This window comes from Grus americana, chromosome 1, assembly GCF_028858705.1.
Source record: "Grus americana isolate bGruAme1 chromosome 1, bGruAme1.mat, whole genome shotgun sequence".
Classification (NCBI taxonomy): domain Eukaryota; kingdom Metazoa; phylum Chordata; class Aves; order Gruiformes; family Gruidae; genus Grus; species Grus americana.
This window is the reverse complement of record NC_072852.1, coordinates 62,098,021-62,119,889: the sequence shown is the minus strand read 5'-3', so window position 1 is coordinate 62,119,889 and position 21,869 is coordinate 62,098,021. Positions and strand designations below refer to the sequence as shown.

The following is a 21,869-nucleotide window of genomic DNA, read 5'->3' as shown; positions in this document are numbered from 1 at the left end:
TAAACTGGCAAGTGAATGTATATCAATCTGGCACATATAATAGTGATTTAAAAGATGTTTGACAGTTTGTAAAAATAGCTGTAACTGGGAAATCATCACTAAGCAGATACATTTCCCATGGGATCCTTGGGGGACCAGATTTTGGGCTGACGCTAGTTAAATGTTCTTATTTATGATCCAGAACAAAATATAGTCATCTATTGATCAGGTTTACAGAGAGTGCAAAAGTTAGGGCGATGATAAATGGAGAGGGAGGAAAAAGCAAGTCATTAATACAGAGTTGTGAATACCTAGTGACTTGGGTGGCAGCTTAACTTGAGTAATTTTAATAAGGGTGAATGTGTAGAGGAATAGATTCTAGGTGATGCTTACTGAGTAGAGGACCCTCTTTTGTTGAAAGGGAGGTCTGGAAAGGGTTGGAGGATGATGGTTCACCAGCTGCTCCCTGGGCCACAGGGGAGCTCGTGATGCCCCGGGGACACGTAAGGGTGCAGTACAGGGCCAGAGAGGGAAGGTTGTACTTTGTCATCATAGTGGTCCCGCTGCAGCCTTTGCTGTGGTGGTGTGTCACCCTGGCTTCAGCAAGTTGCAGCGTTATCTTCGGGCACGTTCAGAAGAAAGCAAGAAGAGTGAGGAAGTGCCTGGAAAACTTGCCACAGAATGATGGAAAGTTAGGAGGTGTCTTGATCATAACGTGTAGGTAGGTTCCTGCGTAGAGAGCGATGGCCACGAGGAGCAGACAGATGGACCACAAGATCCAGTGGCTAGAAGGTGAGGGTAAGTCAATTCAGCTTAGCAGAAGCGTATGTTTGGGGAGGAGGGTTTGACATCAAATCAGTTTCTCAAGGTGGATTTTCCGTTCCTGGCAAATTTAGAAAGAAGATGACTTGTCTTTCTGGAAGATGAACTACAGCTTAATTGGGCTTTAGTTTATGGAAGACTTTTGGAAAGGATGCTTTCCTTTTTTTCCTTTCTTTCCTGCTCTTTCTATCCCTTTCTGCATGAAACCTCACAGATGCAAGAACAGAATTTGTTTCCTGTGGAAAAATAGTTAAGTCCTTGGTTCTGCCTAGCAGTTTTGGTGTCTGTCTCCTTCAGAGTCATACTGTCAGAGTGATCCTGTATTTTAGATACTTATCAGTCACCAGCTGCAACATTACTAGAAATTTCACAATGCATTTGGCAGGCTATTAGTGACTGAAACCAAAGCTTATTGTTTTGCATGCTAATTAGGAAATGTTTTTATTACCAATAAAGGTCAGATAGGTATCTGGTGTTCTGGAGCCTTAAAATAATGCGAGATTCCGTCATTCCTGTTTGTTCCGGAAGAAAGCTACTCGCATAGTGGCCTCATATATATTACTAACCCATGCTTTATAGTATATCCATAATATTTGGAGGAAAAGTCTCAATCAATTTAAAATGTTTAGTCTATCCAGCATCCTATCTGGTAGTGATACCAGAAGATGTATCATTTGCAACCACTGCCTGGTTTGATTCTTCTTTAAATGCTCTGATTGGAAATAAAATCACAGAAAAATCTTCCCTCATTCACTCCTTTTTCCTCTTGGATGTGGAGTTGGTGTGCTTGGCCCGTGCACTCGGGTATGCGTGAGGCATGACTGCATTTCCTCACTGCAGACAAAGTGCATCACAAGGTTTTAATTGAACTCTTTGAAACGATGGGAGCAATGGAAGGAGATAGAGGAAGGGAGTAGAACTGCTGAAAGATAGGCAGGCACTGAAAGCTCATACATTCACCGCTCTGAATGGTTTTCTTGTGTTTGGGGAATTTCTCCTTAGAGAAAGACGGATCCAGAGTGCTCAGTACATCACCCGAGGTTGGCTGTAAAGCTGGGCTCTATAATGGAAATACAGATTATGCTAATTGAGATGAAGTTTTATAGTGCTAATGTGTATTTTACTCTTCTGTGTGCTGAAGTGCAGCCTGGGTCTGAGGGAGCTGACAATGTCCTATTCATATGTAAAATGTTTTGAAGGATCTGTGGTTTGGAATATTTCAAAACTGCTGTATGAGGGGATTCTTACATCTGAAAGCAATATTATCTGTGTACAGCTCGTTGCTAACAGAGAGAGAAGAGTGCGTGAAAGCAGTTGCCCAGTCTCCGCGTACGGATGTACGAATCCTGCTGGAAGAAGGCAGGAGCCCTGGAGAGCTTCCACGGTCCGATGGGGCTGGCCATGGCTCTGCAGACCTGGACCTGCCCTGATCCCAGTCAGCTGAGGCGATAACCGACTGTTGGAAAAGTAAAAGATCCTGCAAAGAGGCCGATTGCATCTCTGTGCCTTGGGATTACTTGGAGTTTAGAAGTATTAAACAGAATAAACTCTTGGAATAAGACAGCAAAGCCCAGCTATGTATTAATTATTAGTCCGGACATTTTGCAAATCGCAGAATCAAGCCTTTACTGTCTCGGTACTTTTTTCCTTTTAATACCAGTATTTGGCCTTCGCATTGCCAAGGAAGTAGCATCCGTAATTTGTGAGAGCTCATCTGCTTATACAACAAGCTGCAGTCGTAATCCTCTTTGCCATAATGAATGGCTGCTCTGGAAGTGATTACTGCAGGATTTCATACTTTCTTTCCCGCTTACCAAATTGTTTAGTACTTCTTTTTTGTAAAGGAAATTATTGTTCATAAATCACAGTAAAGTACTAGGAGAATGTGATCGCACTAAAAATATCAGGGCCGCTGCTTCGGAGGTGGTAAATCTTGGTCCATCTGGACATGTCGCTAGGACAGAAACGACTTGTGTCCCTTGATTTCTGTTCGTGTCAGGTCAGGTGTGCATATATGCATGTGCAGTACTTCTGCCGGAAGATCAGAGACCAAAAGTTTGAACCTCTCATTGCTCTAGGTTAAAATGACTGCTGCAGCTCTATTTTCTATTCTGCTTGGCTTGTGAGAAGACTTGCTGTGCGTTTGAGTACATCCATAGCAAATATGATTTTCTGTTTCATCTTCAATGCACATCTGTTGAAGAACAGCAAAGAAACAGTAGCTCAAATAGACTGCAGCTGCAGCAGCCGTCGTTTTCATTTTGACCGTGATTCAAGATAAATGCTTTTAAAATTACAGCTTTCTAAAGAAACCTTCCTCCTTTAAAGGTTTTTCTCTCCTTTTTTTTTTTTTCTTTTTTTTTTTTTTTTGGAGTGAGCTCATAGATCATGTTTGTTAAGTAGACTGGTACTGACAATGTAATGGAAGTAGTGGGAAACACAGGAAAAGAAATCTAGCTTCTCATTTTTTTAGGACAATGCAAATGTAGCTTTTTTTTCCCTGGACCTACATTTACACAGTTTTCGTTTGAACTTGCATCAGAGAGATGGGATATAGCCAACTATCTGGGCTTGAAAACTAGGCTGATAAGAAGAACAGAGTAGAACATTCAACTCTTTGCTATAAAGAGACCCCAGCAGCAGATGTGCCTGCTGATGTTGTTACAGCGAGTATCTGGAAATTGGAGGGAGGCGTGTTTAGAAACCTGTAAGCTTCACTAGAAATTTTCCAGCTTTCCCAGATTATTGCAGTTTCATTTTGCAAAACACGTGGCTAACTTGTGGTGGGTAAGTAGGGAAAAATGTAACATCCAGAAAGAGTTTTTCTTTGCCTTTTGATATACTGGATCCACAGTGTTCCTTCACGTAAATGCATAATTTGTTTGTTTGTGAAATACATATAAAGTTGGTCACAATTCCTTAGTTTTTTATTTCCTTTGTAGAAAGTTGCAATTGAGACAAAAAAAAAAAAAAGAAAAAAGGAAACAAAGAATTTCTTAAGTTGATGTGGATAGTAAAAAAAAAATAAATATTCATGAAGACTTAGAATTACTTCTGGGAGAAAAGATCTAGACCATTTTGATCAACATTTTGGGACATCTGGCTTTGCTAATGGATGGCATTAGCATACACGGGGGTGAGCAGGCAGCCGAGGTGGTCAGCGATCCATCCAGAATTGACCTGTGAAATATTGTCATGCCCCTGAATCTGCATTTCCTGCCAGAGAAAATAAGGTTGTAGCAGAAAAAAAATCTAAGTCTTATATAGTTTGTAGTTTGCACCCACAAAAACTTGCTGCATTAAAAGCAGTGTCTGCCTGCGTGCGGCAGAGATAAACAAAACAGAGCTCTCCTCGTGTGAGACGTAAAGCCTATGGAAAAGTCTCTTGATTTAGGTTTGGGGATAATTTCTTGAGACTTCTAAAGAAATTCCGTATGGATTAACATTTTTAAAAAAAATACTGGAAAAAAGTTGTTCATTGTTCATTAACAGGAAAGATGTTGTGCTAATTTATGCCACTTGCAACGTCAGTAGGGTGGCCAAGGATCTAAGTCTCTGCATAATTTCACCCAAGGATATTAACTTCCCCACTGTGCCCAATTAAACCCATCCCCATGCTAATCTGAGAACAAACAGGATAAAATACAAATTTATTTCTGGAAATCTGTCTAAAGCAAAAAGTAATTAAATATCTCTCTATTCTTTGGAGGGCATTTACAACCTTTGTAATTAGTGATTAGAGCTTGGAAACAAATGCTAAGATTCATTTCCTTGCTGTGCCAGGATTTATTTCATGTAACTTCAACCATCAACCCCTCTAGGGTTGCTGGTCAGTGGAAAGGAGGGGAGCCGCCTCCAGAGGCACGTGGGGCAACCCGTCTCTGCAGCTGCAGCTCTTTGTTAATTGTACGAGCTTAAATGAGTAGCTTAGAATAGATATCTCGCTTCCTAAAATGAATTCGATCTGTAGCAACTAATTTGCTTTGCTTCATGGAAGTTTTTACCCTCTTTGCCTCTATTTTTCTGATCTCTGAACTGAAGACTGTTACTTTGGTAGTCCTTGGTCCCATAACTAGCGACTTTGCTGCTTGTCTCAGCCGTAATCATTTCACTAAGATGTGACCTCTTCTTTATTTTTTCATCCTTCACTTTTGTCGTAGCCATGCACAGTCTCACTTTAGTAAGTCCCTCTGTTACATGAGTGGGAGTGGAAACATCAGGGGAGGGTAGGATGGAGATGTTGAATCAAGGAACCAGTGTTGCTAACGCAAAATACAGCATCTCTGCTCCTCAGGTGGAGCTCTAAAACATTGCAGCTTTTGGGATTGTTTCTTTGCTATGTGCATCCAGCATCCAGCTCAGTGGGGTCACTGGTTTGTCAGTTTGTCCGTGAGGCACAGTGGTGGTACACGGGGTAAGGTGCTCTGGCCGGAGATTTTTGCTTGTCTCTCCTGCTGAGTAAAACCCCGTGTTACTGTCTGGTGTGAGGCAAAATCTGGTTCTCCATTAACATAGAGAATAAATATTATCTCATTCTCTGCATTTAAGACTTGGGCATGCTCACATACAATAACTAATCTGATTTTTACTTTCTAAAAATAGCTCTCCCGAGCTCCAGCGAAGAAAGCTGCAGTTTTGCCTTAAGAAAACGAAAGAGGCCAGACAAGGGTTTAGTCATAAATCCTTGTACCTGCGGTCTCCGGATGAAGGACGGATAATTTAGTCTGAAATCCTGACCTGAACGCAGCAAAGCGCGAGGCTCCAGATGTCACAAGATGTTGCTATCAATCTGTCGATCTTTGTGAACTGCTACTGAAGGATTAGTGTTCATAAATCATTGCCGGGAGAGCTATCTAAAAGTCTCCTTACTCAGGCTCTGGAGCCAGTGCTGGGTGACAGCATTTGCATTCACTCCTCATGCTCCTGGTTCGTGATTAAAAATTAACCCTTACATAGCATTCGGTGTCCTTAGCCTGATTAGTCTGTAGAAGGGAGCGTAGGAATTTTAATGAAGTTTGAAATGAGGTAGTCTTTTTGTTGCTGAGTTTCCGATTTTGCCTGCGGTTTGGACTTGGCTGAAGTCTTGCAGAGCAGATTGTTGTAAATTATTATGGAAGGCTCGTTTTCCTCAAGCAGAACGAGCTGGTTACTAATGACAAGCTTGTTCAGCATGATTTTAGCTAAGTGTCTGAAAGGTATGTGGACAGGATGTTCCAAATTACAAAAAATTCAGTCCAAGAGCCTCTGATGAACTCTGGAAATGGGTTGCTTCCTAAGGTCACTTACTTCAACTTTGCCCTGAGTATTTTCATGCTTCAAGAGTGTCACATGTTCAAAATATTGTCAGATTGCCCTTGCTTGGTTTGTATTCGGATGTGACCAGTTTGCCCTGAGCATAATTCTTGCTGGTACAGATGGAGCTGTAGTTTTATAGTATCATTTACAGACGAATGCTTATGATTGAGCTATGGATGTCTGGGTGTCTCTGAGAAGGTGTTTAGCGTAGTATTTGAACGTGCATTTCAACGCTTCATCCTATGTACCCAATAGAAGTCATTTTCTGTGCTGCTTTGGGGTCATAGCAAAAGTCCACACAAGAGTTTGGAAGACAAACCATGTCCAAATCTTTAGCCAAAGAGATTCTCTAAACCTTCAGTATGGGTATAATTAATTAGTCTTGCTTTGCTTTAAAAATTCAGGAAGTTTGAGGGCAGTAGCTTATTTAAGCATGGCTAGAGACGCCAAAGATGTAACTAACTGCTTTGATGCTGCTATCTTGCCTGGGTCAAGTGGCACGGATTTTTCTGTCTAGGTTGGGTAGGGGATGTTTAGGTGAATATTCAGCCCTAACCAGGTTGTTCATGGCTCTAGGAGAAGGTTCTAGGTTATGTACCTGCTCTTTGCTGTCAATAAGATGCTCCATGGAAAACATTAATCCTGGCCTGAAATTAGGGGTGGTTGGACAGCGGTGTTAGCTGGAAAGCAGTAGGTGCTTCAGCCAAAAGAAGTAAGCAGACTGCAGTCAATTTTCAACCTTTCACAGAGAAATCAGATCAAAGAAGAATAGAAATCAGACGAAAAAAAAGGAATATATATATTTGACTTGTCTGTAGCTTCTTTCTTTAAAACAGGAACAGGATCCCATCTTCAAGCGGAGTCTCACCATACCGCTGCCAATGTGTACTTTTGCCTCAGCGAGACAACTTGTATCCCAAATAGGTGGAATGAATTATGTATATCAGCTTTAAGCAATGCTGTGTTAGGGAATTTTGTCTTTGTACTTTAGACCAATGTAATGAAAAATTAAATATTAATATGTCCTCAGAACTTTTCTCAAATATTTGTAATATGAGACAGTTAATTTAAGAGGCAGTGAACAGAGATAAAGTTTTTACATTTGGTTTTTGTTATTGTGCAAGTAATTAGAATAGTCCAAGCAATGTAAATGAAACATTACCAAGTAGGAAAACAGTTGCTAGATAGCAGTTGGGGAACTTTTATTCTACAGAAGTCTTGGAAATGGAAACATCTGACATCTATGGGATTGTAGGATGGTAGTGATATAGGTGGCTGCCGAATGCATGCACCCAGCTTTTGAAATGTCACTTGTTTGTCTCTGTAAATCCAGTGGAAGAAGTGACAATTATTTTGTGTGTCTCTTCCGGCAGAGTCTCCTCTGTGACTTGATCCCACTTAGGCTTGTGAGAAATGGTTTCATTCGCCCTTCTGACACTTTGTGAGAAAGTGACCTTTATGGTTTTAAGTCTCCAAGAGTCTTGGTTCCTATGATATTCCCCCCTCCCCCCTTTCTCTTTTGTCTAGATAGTCCCAGTGTTCACATACCTTTTCAGGCCAGTAACTTCCCAAGAGAAGTGCCACCACGTCCCCTCTCTCAGTTTCTCTGTAGCTCCTGATAGGGAGAGGCAGAAATCACATTCATGTGGCTTCTTATTTTTAGTATTTTCTCTGGTCATTGTTCATCCTGTGGGAATACTGGAGGTCTCCCATTCTGGGACAAGGTCTTTGCAGATTACCCAGTGCTTTATAACTGCCTTCTGCCAAGTTGTACATGGATGCTTCTGTTCTGAGCTAAATTAAGTCACATGTAGTTTCCTTCTCTCTCTGTATATATTCATAGATGAATATATACATATATGTATATGTTGATAACAATTACGTTGATAAGCTTTCAGTTCAGCAGGGCTGTTTATCTATCTTTCTTGAGAAACTGAAATTTGGTGCCCAGATATCATGCTGTCCAGACTTGCTATTACATTAATGACTAGTGATGGCACAGCTTATAATAAGATGGACCAAGATTGCATTTTGGACAAATCATTCCTGGAGGTGGAAGAAAAGCCTTGTTCTTACAGCTCTTGTATTTAAGTAACAAGCTAACAACTTATGCAGTTGCTCACAGTCCTGGCTAAATTCAGGGGATTGCTGATTTTGCTGCAGTTGCAGTATTAACAGTACTCTTTAATCCTTAAAGGCATTATCTGCTGTCGTCAGCTGCTTCACACACTCAGTGTGCGTGAACGTGATCTTTTAATCAGTTCTTGGAGCCATGCATATGCAATACTTATCATTAGATTATCATTAACTGTAATTATGTATGGAGATCAGCCCAAGCCATAAAATGTAAATTTAGGTATTTACTATGTTAATAAGAAGATTTGCTGAAGATAAAGGTCTTGATTTTTTAATTTTCACTACCACAATAGCGGTACCACAAAGTCTTAGTGAAAGTATTGTTAAAATTAGTATAGCTACAGTTAACATCCATGTTATAGTTTTCTTCCTGCAGATTGCTATAGATGAGATTCAGGCCAAAAAGGTCATGTCATTCACATAACAAAACACTGCCCTAGAGAAGCTGAGACGGTAGAAAACTGGCTGCAGGAGCCCTGAGAAGTGACTTTGTCCACAGGCGTGCCAGCAAGTGTTTTGAACTATATATAAACATTCCTGATTGATAGTTATTCACCAAAGGACAATTTTGCAAAAGGTGTGAGTGGGATTTCTGCTCAGGAAAGGAGAACATTCCTCTTTATTTCAATGCTGCGGTTAAATTGCAGGCACGAGTATTTTCCAGGTGTGCGTAGAGGTGCTGCGTACAGCTGCGTCAGGGCGTGCTGTTCCTGACACCGATAAACAGGGAACGGAGTGCTGCGTTGCTATGCTAACTCCACAGTCATCTTCTAAAGGCTTTATTGAAAAAACAAACCAATTAAGTAATATTGGGAATCATAAAAAAGATTTAATGGCTTCTGTGACTATGGTTCTACTTTAGCATTTAGCTTTTGCTGGGGAGACAGTTGCTTTTGTTTGTTTGTTTGTTTGTTTGCATTTGGGAATCAAATCTTGCATGTTGTGCAAATAATTTAATCTTTATGGCTGTTGCTGCTGCATATAAAGTGTTGCTGTGTTGATACCTGCTGGCTAAGTGAAGCAGGAAGGGATACATTTATGCACGTCACTGTTTACTGTATTTAATGGCAATGAAAAGTGAAGTAATAAATTAGGGAATGCCATGCTAGGATTATTATTCTTCTTCATTTTGGAGCAAAGCATCAATGTTTCGGGATCCTGGTTAATCAGAGTCTAATGACCTGGATACACTGAAACGTTCCGCTCTCTCTTTTCCTCTGCTCTGGTGTTTGAAATGGAATTAATGTGTTCTGCTGTTGACTGGGAGGCTCCATTTTAGAAAGTTTTCTTCTAATGGTGAGGGGGCTACAAAATTATTTTTGAAGCATCCCTGGACACAGTTCCTGGTACAGGAGTAGGTAGGGGGATGACAGACGGGGATGGGATGGACAGGAGCTCTGTAGTTAGAATGACTCCTGGATGTCTCACAACCTCACTTCAAGTTTTTTTTCCTAAAACCACTTCCAGACACTGGAAGCTGACATTACTTGTACAAAATCTTTTTAAAGTTTTAACTGCTTTAAACACTTTCTAAGTTGACTTTAAAATAGGCGCATTAGCACAAAAACAAAGGAATCGCAATATTTGGTTGCGTGACTAAAAATGCTCGGAAGTTAATCAGGTATTTAAACATGTAAATTAAAATTATAGCCTCTAGTAACATTACTGTCCTAATTGTGAAGAAGATCAAAATATTTAGCCAGTTTGTTTACTAAGCATATATGTCTGAGTCCTGCCACAAGACCTGTGGAATCTCTCTTTGCTCAGGGGAAGAGCACCACGGCACGTTATTAGATAATTACCTTCAATTGAAAGCCAGATATGAAGTGAGTGAAGGAATCTGTTTTGTTTCCAGACTGGTACTGTAAACAGTTTTCTGTGGTTCATGCTACTTGACATATCAATTATGATTGCGTATCAGCCCTCTGTATTAAAACATCGCTTGACTGTATTCTCTGGCATGAAGCCTGCAGTGTCATGTCTGCAAGTGGTGCAGCTCAGGACCGTTGCTGTAGGACACTTCAGTAATTTCTGGTTACAAAATGTGGCCAGCAGTGGTAAAAGCGTGCCTTTGGATGCCTTTGGATTCCCAGCAGGATAATCTCTTCTTTCCTTTTGGTTGTGTCTTAATTAAACCTTGACGAGACAAATCTCCCCTCGCTGCGATGCCTGATGCGGGCATCTGATTGCCTGATGCTCCTCCGGTAGCTAGCAGTGCAAGCTGGGGCAGAAGAGGATGATGTGGACCATGTGAGATTAGAAGGACAGGCAAGCTCTTGTGTTCCTCCTAACTATAGAGGGTGATCGGAGCCGAATGGCTTTTTATGTAGACTTTTATGACCACAAAGGTCTAACTTGAAACTGATGATCTCTGCGCCTGCTGGGGCTCAGATCAAGGTCTCTCCTGGAAACACTTGGTCACCCAAAATGCTCCTCAGTCAGACATTTGACAAAACCCTTGGTTTGCAAACCTGGTGGTCTCCAACTGGGATGACATAGCAAATATATCGGTTTTCAGATCAGTCAAATGTTTGGCTGCAGTATGTAGAGCAAAATATAGTTTGTAGCAAGAAGCGCAGCAATGATTGACTGTATGTGCGTTGTGTACTGCTGAGTGTCTGTTCTAGGAGAAACCAAAGAGTTCGGCCAAAAGCTTTCAAATCAAATCTTTTAATATTAGATTCCTGTCTAGTTCTGTATTTAGGCTGAGAGAGGCTCAAACGTTGCCTCTCAGAGATGCCGATTGTAGGAATCCATCAGACTCCTACCTGATGATCAGAGAAGCAGGTACCTAGCACTGCTGATAATTGTCTTACTCTCATCCCTATACTCAAATTTTTGTGCACCCAAGCTGGAAGTTGTTGGATAACAGCTTTTGCCAGAGGGGAACCAGAGAGCTTTTTTCTTAGAAACTTCCACAATAGATAAAAGATTCAGCTTTCAGACAATTTTGAGGGAAAGTTTAATTAGGAACTAACACACAACCCTGTCTCTAGAATCCTCTGATCTGTGAGAAAATCTTTTCTTGCTGCAGGTATTGCAGTAGGTTACTGCTAACCAATGTTGCTAACCTGTATTAATTTCAATTTCCCCTTGCAGTAATGCGTAGAAATCCATTTGGGATGGACATTTGCTGCCGGAAAGGATCCAGAAGCCCACTCCAGGAACTGTATAATCCCACCCAGGTGAGTGTCTCGTGGCTATGATCAAACTTGCCAGCCCAGAGTACAAATACAGTCTCTCTTGAAGGTATTTTGGTCTGGTTTTTCTCATTTATATGCAGTAACTGCCTTCAGCTTGGAGAACTGATCCTGGGACCTGCAGAGTTTAGCCATAAAGTTCTACAGTTTGAGCTAAGGGCCTCATTTATAAAGGTTTTTAGTCATCTAATAATGTGAGCTCTTCTAAAATTTTTTCTTGGATACCTAAAAGCCTTAAAAGAGTACCTTTTAGATCTCCTACCTAGAAGCCAAGGCATCGTAATTTAATCTGTCGATCAACACACAGAGAAGGCAGGGTAGCATGTGAGAATGCGACATGATATACATGAAACAAGGAGTGCGGTAAGACTGTAAATTGCAATAATAATACATGAATATAATTTATATGGCTTTCATGTAGCCAGCTGCCCTTCCTGTCCTGGTTCGTGGCCTGTATGGAGCCCAGGCACACACAGTAGCTCATACCCTTACTTACACTGTGTGCTATTTAACACCTGACGGTCTTGATGGGAGCTTAGCATAACCTCAGCTAGTGTTCTTCTTGTGACAAGCAGCGCAGGAAAGCTACCTGAAAATCATGCTCTTTTTCGCTCCTCTAGATCAATTTATTCCCTACACGTGGGCTGAATTGGCACATTCAGGAGCAGCATTTCCTGTTGGCAGCTGAGAGGAAGTGCTGCCATTGAGAGAAAATGCCAGCTGACTATTAAACATATTTATTAAAGTTTAACAACCGCCTATTATATATTTATCCATCAATGAATACATTGAGTTTTACTAAATTGGCTATTAAGGAAAGTGACTATCCCAATAAATCTAACTTGTTAGATTTAACAAGGCAGTAAATGTTTTAAATACTATTTGATTATGAAGAGACTCACTATATAGTGTGCAAAATGAAGTCTAAGTGATTTAAAGTATTTATGTGAAGAATTGACAACAACCCAAAGATATGTGGTATCTGTTACGTAGTGCAGTAAAGCTCCATTTGCTCCATAGTGTTGGTTTTATGAACATAGGCTGACTTTCTAATTCCATTTGAATTCTGTGCATGGCTGGGAACATGAGTTTATCATACTAATATACTGGCCTTTATTGGCCATTATGGGAGTTAGCATTGCGTAAATGGAAAGTGCATGTAAAAGCCCTGAAGAGGAACAATCCAGTGCTCCAAAGGAAAAATATTAGCATTTGCAGGTTAAATTTAAAGACTCTTTGCAGATGCTCAAGAAGGGCGGGTAAGAGAAAAGAGCCTGTCTGAGTAACTAGTCTCTCTGGGGTCTGCTGCGTGTCAGTCAAAACCTCCTTGCCCTTTAACATCCTTAAAGGCCATCCTGTAAGAAAGAAACATCCCCATCCATTGAAGGGCCGTAATCCCAGAGCCCTTGCAAGCTTGGTCAACTGAAAAGATTTCCTGAGCTTCCTGAAGCAGGGGACGCAGCTGGCAGCTCCTTCACCGCCTCTCCTTCCTTTCTGCGTGCCCCAACCAAGCAAACCGTTAGCATCCCTTTCCGGGCTCGCCTGTGAGCCAGCCAGAAAAGTCAATGTTTGAGGAAGTGCAGCAGTTCTTGCAGGCGATGTTGAACTAAACAGGTAATGTTTTTTACGCCAAAGTGTTTCCATCAGCTCGCTGACATCTCTTCTTGTCAGGTGTTTAGTTTTTCTTTCTTTCTTTGTTCTTAGTTGGTGTTTGCTTGCTTTTTGGATGGAGCTTTGCATGCTGCACTCAGTCCTAGAGGGACTGGCAATGTCAGGCAAGAAAGTGCATGCATTTTGGGAAAACAGTAACAAGAAAAGGCAGTGAGTAGAGGCTGCCATGGAAGAAAACAGACTGGAGATGACCCCTAGAATATTTCTTCAAATACATGGATCGTCTTTCTTTTTTCATTTTTGCCCAAATAAATGTCTGTCTCTGAGATGGCAGATTAGAGACTGGTGTATATTTTGTCAGTAGCATTCTTGTCCTCAAGAACTCACCAGTAGTTGTGAGGTTGGGGGAATAGAGATCGGACCCCTAATGCTTCTCTTCAGTTTCTTGCTGAAGCAATTGCGATCAGCCATTTGTAAAGACAAGTCAGAAGATGATACATCATAAATATGCAAGAAGACATTTTTGGCCAAAATCTCTTTCTTACTGATCTAGATAATTGAAAACATTGGTTAGATCTTTAACCCTTGACCATCAGAACCTGTGACTCTTGGTGTGGTGAACCTATGTGTTTCCTGGATGCCGACGGCTGCGTGTGCCGTCACAGGAATTCTTTGGCACTCAGTTTAGCTGCCTCAGAGGAATGGTGGAGCTGATCGAGCAGATATTTGTAGTTCTCCTTGTAGTTCAAAGGAATCTGTATAATTCAAACACCAGACTTAGGCTGCTGAAAGATGCCCTGCAGCTATGGCTTTGGAGTACTACAAACTAGCTGCAGTTGTGATTAAATATTTAATCGGTCCATGTGCATGTTTTTTACATGATCTAGTATAACAGGAGAACCCACCTATGGTTCGCCATCCTCTGCTGTAGAGTGCACTATACATTTCACATGCTTCAGGTTTCCAATGTCCAACCATGACTTCTGCTGTTGCTATTCCTGGGAATGTCTCCAGGACCCCCGAGAGAGGTGGGCAAGGGAGAAGGTTGTACAGGGCTCCCTGCTTTGAGATGGTATTAAGGGCCCATACGTCCTCACATGAAGCATGCTCCTGGCTGTTCCCCATCAGGGGAGATGAGAATTTGGCCATCGATTGGAATAGATGCCAGAGAGGGTCAATACTCTCTCAGATTTTAAATGCTGTAGTTTAACATGAATAAGGTTTTTCTACTGTGCGTTCAGCATCAGGTTGCACTGCCCTCATAAAACCAGATGGAGACAGGTTGATTTACACCAGCTGAGAATTTGACTGTGGGTATTTACTGTGTTGACATATAACAGCCTCTCTGATCCTGCACTGTTTTGTTTCCTTCTATGGAGTTGTTTGAGTTGTTTGCAGATGCCATAATTTGTCTCTTGAATCTCTTTTTGGCTTGGTAAATGATTGTGGAAAGGAAAGGAAGAAAGAGAAAAAGAGAAGACAAAAGAAAGAGGGAAAAGAAAAAAAACCCAAATCAGAAAGGAAGATCCAGCTTGAGTAAAATCAAATGTAGCAATGATCTGGAGGTGACTGAAAGGATGGTCTGGTGGCTTGTAGGAGCCGAATTTTAGAAATGCAGTCAAATTTTCAGTAGACTGATCATAATTGTTCATACTTTTGGTGGAGAATGAGAGGATAAATGGGTGGAGATAGTACTGAATTAGGGCTAGAGGAAGTGTCCATGACAAAGCCCATGTGTTATTTATGTCTTTGTTGAGTGTCTGGCCTTGTGATTATTGTAAAAGTAGGAGCAACACTTTGGCCTTTTTACCTGTTGTAATAGAGCAGAATGTGGGAAGTGCATTTGTCTGTGGACAAAAGATTTCTTCGCTAGGGCTTTCACTGCAAGATTTTTCATGAGCACTAATATACCGTGAGGGAAAGAAAAGTCAATATAACTGAACTGGATTTACACTGAGTAAGTGGATTTCCAGGCTGTGGTCTCCACATACATGGCAGGCAGTGTGCAGCATGTCTTTGAAGACCCTATTATCTTTTTTTTTTTTTCCCCTTTCATTTTCAGGTGGAGGTTTAGTAATAAGGTGCAGAGGGACCTGCAGCAAATTTTGAGGGCTGAGATGGACCATTTCTTTAATGAGTTTGTTAAAAAGCCAGTTTGGATCTGTATTAAGCAGAACTGTTTTCCTTCACACATAGCTGTAAATGGAAAGAGAAAGAGGATTTGATACACAGCAAGTAGCAAAGCACAAAAATCTAGGTGTAACTGAACGTAGATGAAGAGCCATGCAGGAATGTGACATAAGCTTGCATTGTATTTTGGATGTTGGGGGTTTTTTTGCATACAAAACCCCAGGAATTTAAGAATATGGGTAAACAAATATTTGCAAGACGTATTCTTAGAAGACAACATATGCAACTGTGTCTTGTAATTTGCATGACTGTGTACAGCCCCACTGCTCTAAAAATAACAGATAATTGTGGATCAGCCCATGAGCTGGAGTCACCAGAAGTTCAGAACTGGGCAACATCATACTTGAGGCTTGCACACTTTAGTGATTAACATTGATCTGTTTGGTGCAATGAATGTGCTGCTGAATTACAAGAAATTGCAAACCAAAATAGACCAGATGTTAAAGAAATGGGAAATAATTGCATCTTTAAAGTTAGAATTTGTCTTCTAGTTGTCAGGATTAACATTTAATTCTCATTAAATACAGGCTACATCATTGTTTGATCTAGCTATCTAGACTGCTGAGAGGAACACAGCAGAGATCCAGTCCTGTTCCATTAGAATCCAAATCCAAGGATGAATTTGCTTCAGTTTCTGGTTTGACATTGCCTGACTTTAATTCATGAGTCCACATGACTATTTCACTAAAGGTCACGCTGTTTGCCATTTGTTATTTGCCTTTTCAAACACATTTCTTTTTGTCGAGGAGGCACATTTCTAGGTGGCTGCTTTTGGCGTAGCTGGAGCCAGAATGTCTAGTGATTTCCTAAACCTGGTGAGTCAGAGCTGTGGACCTTGTGTTGTCTTTTTGTTATGAAATTGTATTGGAATGGTTTGGAGCAGTCACTCCGAAATGACCCATTTCTTTTATTGCTTCTGCTTTTTTTCTCCCCTCCTTCCCACCAAGTGAAAGGAAGAAAGTGAACTGTTGCCTTGCAGACGGTGTTTATACATCCTCGGTCACCTCAGGCCACAAGTGCTCCTTTTTTGGAGCTGCCATGTGATTATCCGTGGCTCAGGCTGCCTGGATAGCATCAGCAAATATTGGCCTGGTTCAGCCCACATCGGTTAACTTTTATCTGGGTTGGTAACTTCCCGTCTTCACTTGATTTCCACTCACTAGGATGACTTTGTGGGCAACTCTGTTAGTTCCTGGACAGAGGTTTGTGGTGAACTTTGTGGTCCAAACTCTATGTACACATTGTCCACAGCACTTTGAATGAAAGGTTCAAATGCTCGAAACCTGATACTTCTGCCCTTGGTAATCCTGAGTTGCTGAGCACTGTATAGTTTATTTCTGCGTGTTACGGCTTCTCAAGAACCGAAGGGCAGGTCACTGAGTAGGGTGAAAGGTCTAGTTCTCCTGGTGTTTTGTCTCTGGCAGCAGGTGATCAGGACAGACTACAAGAAAGATAAACAACTCATGATACTCTGCCAGCGCACAACCGCCTGTGGGTCACGAGTTTCCTGAGCCAGACATCAGCTACATCATGCAAGAAGAGCCTGAGATGCCAGACAATTACTGTATCAATCAAAAGATGGGGGGAAACATAGGTCTCCAAAGTTACTTGCCAATTTCAGTAAGACAAGACGATTACACCAGTGCTACACATTACTTTTTCTCCCTTTTTCACATATATATGTTCTGGGTGCTGAATTTCCTCCCAGGGACAGCAATACAGATATCCCAATGTGCACTTTGGAATATGAGGAACAGTGCAGCTTATCTAAAGAACAATATGTTAAAATTTATCGATGCTTTGCAGTTGAGATGAATAGTCATAAATACGCATGTGTCCTTTCTGAGGGCAAGAAGTGGCCCGAAAGTTTTACCAATACTGAAAACTGCGATTGATGCTGATCTTTGTAGGCAAATCTGTGCAGGTAATAACAACATGGTAAGTGCAGCTCATAATCACAGTATTTAATTGATAATAGATTAAAAAGTCCTTAATGGAAAAGATGCAGAATGGAAACATAGGGAAGAAAAGTCAGTGTATGATGTACCATGCCAAACTTTGGGTACATACCTCTGTTGGTAAACAACAACTTTATATGTAATTAGCCTCCCTTGCCGCAGCAAAATGCCTGCTGATGAAAGAGGAGCTAATTGATTTACTCCGTGGATGACTTCTTATGCAAAGACATTACTTACTGTTGTACTTGGAAGTCATAAAACAGCAGCTGGCCTGGGATGAAATATTACATTAACCTTAGCAGAAAAATTGCACGAGTGAGAATGCTTTGTTATTAATTACTGATTACAAATGATAAGAGCCTGTTTTAGATGCTGGGGAAAATGACTTGGGGAGGGGAGGGTTTCAGGTACAGTGTGCTTCATAGATCATTTGTTGTGACATGATGGATGCCTTTGTAAGTCAAGAGGAATTAATCAGACAAGTATGTACAGTAACTACCAGCACTCAAGGCCAGAATTATCCCCAGGACGTGCTCATTCAAGTTACTGCAGTGGATTGGGATGAATTTTTGGGCACCTGTGTTTAATAAAAGACTTGTTACCTGCATGAAATGAAAAAATACAGTCGTCACTCAACATAACTCAGATTTCCCTGATAGAAGAAGAAGCAGCAGATATCTCTCTCTCTAATTTCTTCAGTCCTTGAGTCATATTTTATTATTTTGAGAGCATATGAGTTTTAATATAAAGGCTTTCTAGAGACATAAAAGTGTGAGAAGAAAGATTTAATAATACGGGACACATGGCCATAAACGGAAGGATTGTATGTGTTGGGGGGAAGGAGCATAACACAGCTTTCAAAACTGGCTATCTGTATGCGATGTGGGGGCTCCCTGTTAGACAAGCACTTGGGCAGCTGGACGGAGAGAAGACCTGGGCTCCAGCACGCTGACCCAGTGCCGTTCAGCAGCTTTTTGTATTTAATTGTCTCCAAATCGGGCCTCTGGTCACCTGAACCATGTTGTTTCAGTCAGATGCTTTCCCTGAACTGAGCACCTGCCTCTTTCTCTGCATTAAGTTCCTTTTTTTTTTTTCCCCCCCCCCTCACTTGGAAGTTATATACCAGAAAACCTGGATAATCAGACCTCAAAATGCAGGGGGATGTGGTGGTTTGGAGGATTAGGAAGCAAAAGGCAGCGGAAGAATATCAGTGTTTGCAAATAGGTGTAGTGAGCAGAGATTTCTGCCACCGGCTCCTGCGGCAGCAGAGCGCATCCTTTCTGTCTGTGCTTTAACAAGTGCTCCAGCATCACAGGCTAAGTACCTGTATCCCAATAGGCTCAGCCTAGACCTTGTAAACTGTAGCCTCTCTTGCTTATTTCTGGTGCAAGTAGTTTTTGGGCGGCTTTCTCCATTGTGTGAAGGGTAGCAATTGTGTGTGTTCAAACATCAGCCTTTTTTCCCTGTGTTTTTTGTTATCAAAGAGGTTTCTTAACTCTGTGCAGCAGAATTTGTAGCCCACTTGCAGCAGGGCCAGATGATCTCTTTAAATCCAGAGAGCCCAGCTGCAACCTCGCTCTCCTTGAGGGACTGTAATGTATCCCAACAGATATAGTTATGAAAATGAGAGAATACAGACATAAAACCTGTCTACTGGTACTGGCAATTCTCATTTACTATCTAACTTTAATGTTAAGGAGGGGCAGAAGAACTTGTTAAATTTGCAATTATTTTCAAGAGATTAGTTTTCCCCAGTCCCATTTTTACAGACTTAACTGTATCTGATGTAGTACCTCAGGTCCTACAAACTGATGTGTAATATTCATTGATATTGTATGTAATATTGATATGTATTATTCCTTCACTTTTTAGCTCTGTACAATATAAATTAACCTCAGTAATGTAACCAGTCGCACCTTACCAAAGCGTTCTTCACTAAAAGTGCAATAATCTGCTTGTGTGTTTATGCACAGAGATTCAGGATTGCTTCTCTGTACATACCTCAGACAAAGCGAGATTAAAATACTGCCCCTTGAAAGATGTGGCTGCAGAAGCCAGCGTGCCTTTTGGAACTAGTGTGCTAAGGAAATTCACGGTACTGCGGGGAGGCAGCCTGCAGAGTTTCTGTACAAGTGTGTAAACCGTTAAATCAAGGACACGTTATTTAAGGACGCTTTCCAAGTAAGTTTTCTCTTTGATGAAGTTTGTGGGGAGGTGTAAGGTGGGTCGAGCGGGGTGCTGCAGTCTAATCCATACTGCTCGCTCAGTGCGCTGGAGAAGCGTGCTTCCCCCCCCGCCGCGGGGCTGCGCCGCGGGGCTACGGACGGGGCTGAGCAGCAAAGGTCGGCTGGAAAATACGCGGATTGAGGATGACTGAAATTAGCTGTGAATTTGGGCTGAATTCTTCCAACAGTAGTAGCTGGGAAACACGTGGGTTGACATGGGGTTAATCTCACAGGGGTGTGGGGGGGTTAATGACGGACTTGAAGTGATTTGCCTGTGCACCCCACACTTGGCAGCGGGGTGCTCACATCACGTGCATGGGTGATACGGTGCGTGAGAGTCTTCAGTCTCTCCTGTGGCTGCTGTCTTGTGTTCTGAAACTAAATAGAAGAAATGAGTAGGATTTCAGGCTCACAGGCTCTTTATTAAGCCTCTTGTCATAATGATCTGAAGCTCTGATAGAGTAAGAGCCGTGGTCGTTTTAAGACGTTCTGTGCTCGTCTGTTGGTCTGGTGAAACAAGGAGCAAATTGTGCCTTGCTCTGTCAATCTTGTTTGTCTGATACCGTCAGACCCTCGTGACGGCAGCGATTACCAGTTCACTGAATCCAAAGTATGAAGTGGAGGGGCCCGGGCTGTTGCTGCCGGTGGTCAGGGCGCTCTCCCAGAACTGGAGAACCGGGAAGCGAATCGCTGCGAGCAGAGGACGCGTGCCCCGCGCACGGGAAACACCCTAGCTGCTGCTGCTCGTTGGAGTCGTTCTTGTGTTTGCTTGTTTAATCGTCAGACTGAAAGATCGGTTGTTTTAGTCATCATCACCTGGGCCAGCCACACTTAAACGGCTTTTATTCGCTAGTTTTCAGACCTTGCTTCTTACTCGTATGGAAGAGGTGTGGAAAGAAAAGGAAAAAAAAGTATTTTTACAACGTAATACCTATACAGCATTGGAACACAGCAAACCCAGTGTTTATATTGTGTATGTCTTTTTTTCCTCTATAAAAATAACATAGCAATCATACTGGGGCCACTCAAGTAGATCTTTGTTGCTCAGCCAGCCCATAGCAGTTGTATATCCTGGTGCGGACGGGGTTTGAACCATCCCTACGTTCGGGGGGCAACGGCAAAGTGTGTGTGGGGGGGGCAGAATGAAAACACAATTTTATTTCCTTCACACTGAGACTATTGTGTAGTTGCCTTGGAGGGGGAGAGTGGCTTCGTGTCAGTGTAGATGTTTCTGTCCATTTATAACCTTGGGAGACCAGTGAAACCTGATCTCAGGACAATTGATGGCAAAACTCCTAAAGCTCTAAAGGGGCCAAACTTCTAGTTAAAAGAGCTGATCCAGGGGATCAGAAGGGAGCTAGATTGCAACCGTTGTTTCATCTCCCTTTTCACCATGCCACACATTCTGTAGCACTAGAAAGTGCTGAAGAGAGTAAGTCCTGAATAGATTTCTTTTTTTTTTCTTTTTCTTTTCTTTTAGTGACATAATAACCATAGCCAAACCAAAGAGAGTTGGCAAACTTACAGTGCACTGAAGTTTATATGTATTTCTGGTGCCTGGAAAATCCAGAAGGAGTGTTCCTTGCTTTTCGATCTTAAATCACTACTGACCAGAATTGAGTGTGGTTCCAGCACAAGGCTAAAAGCGAAACATTACGTCCAAGCTTTAGAGGAACAGTAAAAAAAATCACAGTATTCCCACAGTCAGATTGCCTGGCTGCACAGCGAATTAGCAAACCTCTGTAGCTATCAAATTGATGTCCTAGTATAAATCTTTTCTATTCTCCCTGTAAACGTGGGCTGTGTCTTAGATCATTTCAGACAAGCATCTGGGGATTAGTAAGAGGAAGTGAATATTAATTCAATTAGAGGACAGAAGATGAACGTACAAGCTGGCGCAGGGAATTGACACCAGGAGCCAAAGTAACAAAGACATCTCTAACTGGGAGAGAACAGTTTCATCTATTCAAGTCAGGCTTGGCTTTTGCCTTGCATACGTTTTACTTATGAAATGGTAGTTGAAGGAGTTGTATTTACATAGCAATATAGTTAATGTCATATTTTGGGAACTAAGCCTTGATGTCAATAGATGGATGGAGAGCAGGAGAGCAGATGCACAGTGGTAGCTTTCAGTTCATTTTGATACATTAAATATTCATAAGCTCAGTTGAAGGAGAAAAGAAATGTTTCATTGAACTGGTAAGGAGAAGCTGAAATCATTGGTACTTCTCCAAAGCGTAACATCTTATTTAATGTAAATTGAATGAAGGTTCCTGTGGTGAAGGTGAGATGCAGTATTAGGTACTTCCACAATTGGTGCTTTCTTTCTGTAGGAGATTGTTGTGCCAGTGACATCACTCTAGAAGGTAATAGCCAAGAATGACTATTTTGAGCAGTTTGTGTAGGCACAGCAGAGGCTTTTCCCTTCTTTTTTTTTCCATAGCTTTGGACCT

General features: G+C 41.6%; 1 protein-coding gene across 2 annotated transcripts in view; it reads left to right on the top strand.

Annotated features, from left to right (window-relative positions):
• The window catches only part of CHST11 (carbohydrate sulfotransferase 11), a 171,279-nt gene that overhangs the window by 63,042 nt on the left and 86,368 nt on the right, over positions 1-21,869 (top strand). For both annotated transcript variants that reach the window (XM_054813614.1, XM_054813613.1), the window contains exon 2: positions 11,332-11,417. In XM_054813614.1, coding sequence (XP_054669589.1) covers positions 11,332-11,417 — 86 coding nt within the window. The remainder of the gene's footprint in view (positions 1-11,331; positions 11,418-21,869) is intronic.